At 40.2% G+C, this 4,437-nt stretch overlaps 1 protein-coding gene across 1 annotated transcript in view; it reads right to left on the bottom strand.

The window, feature by feature from the left end:
• LOC111968897 (unconventional myosin-VI-like) overlaps nucleotides 1-4,437 on the bottom strand; it is a 130,972-nt gene that overhangs the window by 106,236 nt on the left and 20,299 nt on the right. Inside the window, exon 2 of the mRNA XM_070445249.1 lies at nucleotides 1,128-1,270. Coding sequence (XP_070301350.1) covers nucleotides 1,128-1,244 — 117 coding nt within the window. The 5' untranslated portion in view covers nucleotides 1,245-1,270. The remainder of the gene's footprint in view (nucleotides 1-1,127; nucleotides 1,271-4,437) is intronic.

Below are 4,437 nucleotides of genomic sequence, written 5' to 3'. Positions count from 1 at the left end.
TATTAACATCCCATTCCTGTTTTTTTTTAAACATCCTCCAGTCAGCACCAAGTGCACATCATTAATCTAATCAGGCTTCAAAAAGATTAACTGGTTAGTCCCTATTTACCTTAGTCTAGGACTCTCTAGCCTAGGAACTAATTAATCTGAAGTAAAAAATTGCTTTCTGAGACATTGCTTATCTGAATTAATTTAAGTAGGATTAGCCCAGTCCTGATTTAAATTAAACACTGTCCGCAAAATGCTTCCCACATTTGTGTCAAGTTGTCTGGATGTCCTGTGGGTGGTTGACCATTCTTGAAAACACACAGGAAACTGTTGAGCATGAAAAACCCAGCAGTGTTGCAGCTCTTGACAGACTCAAACTGGTGTGCCTGTCACCTATTACCAGACCCCGTTCAAAGGCACTTAAATCCTTTTGTCTTGACCATTAGCCTCTGAATGGTACATATACACAATCATGTCTCAAAAATCTCAAGGCTTAAAAATCCTTATTTAACCTGTTCACTTGTTAACAAGTGACATCAATAAGGGAATCATAGTTTCATCTGGATTCACCTGGTCAGTTATGTCATGGAAAGAGCAGTCTAATGTTTTGTTCACTCAGTGTATATCGTGAATCGCTATTAAATTTGAAAAAAATAAATAAAAAAATAACTATAAATAGAGAGATGATTTTTAGGCTATATTGCCCAGCCCTAATTCAGGTCTTTCTGAAAGGGGAACCTTCATGGCTGCAGTGTGCCAGCCAATAATCTAACCTACACTGGCACCAAATGTTCAGAGGTTAGCGTTACARTATATATTATGTTATTCAGCTACTGACCCAATGATAGCTCTGGAACGTGTGTGGGGAGAGAGAGCAAAATGAAGGTTGTGTGATGAGTATGTTATAATACAAAACATAAAACAGACACTCATTCCATGGAGGGCCGAGTCRAGTGTGTCGGTTTTTGATATTTCCTTTAAAATTGGAGTCCAAMTACGACCTAGRCGAGTTCCTAWCTAATCAATGACYTTTAATGATCAATCAAATACAAGGGARAGAGAAARAAAAAAAAGCRGGCACTCTGCCGTCCATGGAACGGGATTGACACGTGTTCTAAACTGTGCCGAGTCGGACTGACCTTGCCCTTCTGGTTGAGTGGTTCGATGGCGAGGGTGTCAGCTCCGATATCCACAATCATGCCCAGCTGGAACCCATCGGTGGGGTGGGGCGCCCACACTGGCTTACCATCCTCCATGGCTAACCACAGCTACCTGGTGGGCTCTGCACAACATGAAGAGAAGAGTCAGGAAATAGAAGCCTTATAACATGTATGCCAACAACAAAATACTGAGTTTTCCATTGTGGGTTAGGACAAGTTTAATAAAGTATTACGAAGCTATTCATCTATAGACAGGTCTACCTTCTGTACATCCCTGATCRAATAAATATGCTATGTTCCATACTTCCTCCAGATAAACAAGAAGCCTATAAACACAATTCTATGAATGACAAAATTCATCCAACCATGTGAGTACGTGCAACCCTAGTGTGTACATTGCTTTCCATTATCTTGTTATTCCCTTCATGAATGACTGATCCTGTAAATTGGAATTTTCCATTGGGAAAGGACAGGACCTACACATCTCTCCAAAATGAGGATTTCCCATTGCGAGAGGACCGGACTAGGGTTCAATATTTTCCTGGTGTTTTAAAAATGTTCCATCCCAACACTACATTTCTTCTCTCCTTGTTAATCTGGTATTTCCTGCAAAAATTGGAAGTCTCATTCTAAAGCATATAAATGTCTAGATTTGATTAGTTTTGAAATTATTGTACATTGTAGAATAATAGTGAAGACATCTAAACTATGAAATAACACACATGGAATCATGTAGTAGACAAAAAAGGGTTAAACGAATCAAAATATATTTTATATTTGAGGTTCTTCAAAGTAGCCACCCTTTGCCTTGACAGCTTTGCACACTCTTGGCATTCTCTCAACCATCTTCATATGTAGTCACTTGGAATGTATTTCAATTAACAGGTGTGCCTTGTTTAAAGTTAATTTGTGGCATTTCTTTTACTTAATGCATTTTGAGCCAATCAGTTGTGTTGTAGAAGGTAGGGGTGGTACACAGAAGATAGCCCTATTTAGTAAACACCAAGTCCATATTATGGCAAGAACAGCTCCAATAAGCAACGAGAAACGACAGTCCATCATTACTCTAAGACATGAAGGTCAGTCAATCTGGAAAATGTCAAGATCTTTGAAAGTTTCTTCAAGTGCAGTCTCAAAAACCATCATGATGAAACTGGCTCTCATGAGGAGCGCCACAGGAAAGGAAGACCCATCGTTACCTCTGCTGCAGAGGTAAGTTCATTAGTTACCAGCCTCAGAAATTGCAGCCCAAATAAATGCTTCCGAGTTCAAGTAACAGACACATCTCATCATCAACTGTTCAGAGGAGACTGCGTGAATCAGGCCTTTATGGTTGAATTGCTGCAAAGAAACCACTACTAAAGGACACCAATAAGAAGAGCAATGGACATTAGACTGGAGGAAATCTGTCTGATGATTCCATCCACTGTGTCTTTGAGAGACACAGAGCAGGTAAATGGATGATTTCCGCATGGATGGTTCCCACCATGAAGCATGGAGGAAGAGGTGTGATCGTGTGAGGTGTTTTGCTGGTGACATTGTCAAGAATTTATTTAGAATTCAAAGCATACTTAACCAGCATGGCTACAACAGCATTCTGCAGCGATACGCAATCCCATGTGGTTTGCGCTTAGTGGGACTATCATTTGTTTTTCAACAGGACAATGACCCAACACACCTCATGTGTAAGGGCTTTTTCACAAAGAAGGAGAGTGATGGAGTGCTGCATCAGATGACCTGGCCTCCACAATCACCCGACCTCAACCCAATTGAGACGGTTTGGGATGAGTTGGACCGCAGAGTGAAGGAAAAGCAGCCAACAAGTGCTCCGCATATGTGGGACCTCCTTCAAGAGTGTTGGAAAAGCATTCCAGGTGAAGCTGGTTGAGTGAATGCCAACAGTGTGCAAAGCTTTTATCAAGGCAAAGGGTGGCTACTTTGAAGAACCACTTTTTTTTGGTTACTACATGATTTCATGTGTTTTTTCATAGTTTTGATGTCTTCACTATTATTCTACAATGAAGAAAATAGTAAAAGTAAAGAAAAATCCTTGAATGATAGGAGTCCAAACTTTTGACTGGTACTTTTATATCGAAGGCTATGTGTTGTATAACATAATTATTTTTGGTCTTAGGTACATAACATTTTTGAGGCTACAATAAAATGATATTGTAGCTAATTTGCATCAGTATTTAATTTCAAAACTAATCAAATCTAGACATTTATATGCTTTAGAATGAGAATTCCAATTTTTGCAGGAAATACCGGATTAACAAGGAGAGAAGAAATGTAGTGTTGGGATGGAACATTTTTAAAACACCAGGAAAATATTCAACCCTATTCCGGTCCTCTCGCAATGGCAAATCCTCATTTTGGAGAGATGTGTCCTGTCCTTTCCCAATGGAAAATCCAATTTACAGGATCAGTCATTCATGAAGGGAATAACAAGATAATGGAAAGCAATGTACACACTAGGGTTGCACGTACTCACATGGTTGGATGAATTTTGTCATTCATAGAATTGTGTTTATAGGCTTCTTGTTTATCTGGAGGAAGTATGGAACATAGCATATTTATTTGATCAGGGATGTACAGAAGGTAGACCTGTCTATAGATGAATAGCTTCGTAATACTTTATTAAACTTGTCCTAACCCACAATGGAAAACTCAGTATTTTGTTGTTGGCAATCATGTTATAAGGCTTCTATTTCCTGACTCTTCTCTTCATGTTGTGCAGAGCCCACCAGGTAGCTGTGGTTAGCCATGGAGGATGGTAAGCCAGTGTGGGCGCCCACCCCACCGATGGGTTCCAGCTGGGCATGATTGTGGATATCGGAGCTGACACCCTCGCCATCGAACCACTCAACCAGAAGGGCAAGGTCAGTCCGACTCGGCACAGTTTAGAACACGTGTCAATCCCGTTCCATGGACGGAGAGTGCCTGCTTTTTTTTTTTTCTCTCTCCCTTGTATTTGATTGATCATTAAAGGTCATTGATTAGTAGGAACTCGTCTAGGTCGTAGTTGGACTCCAATTTTAAAGGAAATATCAAAAACCGACACACTCGACTCGGCCCTCCATGGAATGAGTGTCTGTTTTATGTTTTGTATTATAACATACTCATCACACAACCTTCATTTTGCTCTCTCTCCCCACACACGTTCCAGAGCTATCATTGGGTCAGTAGCTGAATAACATAATAATATACTGTAACGCTAACCTCTGAACATTTGGTGCATTGTAGGTTAGATTATTGGCTGGCACACTGCAGCCATGAAGGTTCCCCTTTC

The sequence above is a fragment of the Salvelinus sp. IW2-2015 genome, linkage group LG9, assembly GCF_002910315.2.
Source record: "Salvelinus sp. IW2-2015 linkage group LG9, ASM291031v2, whole genome shotgun sequence".
Lineage (NCBI taxonomy): Eukaryota > Metazoa > Chordata > Actinopteri > Salmoniformes > Salmonidae > Salvelinus > Salvelinus sp. IW2-2015.
Note: the sequence above shows the minus strand (reverse complement) of the source record. Positions and strands in the feature narration are given on the sequence as shown.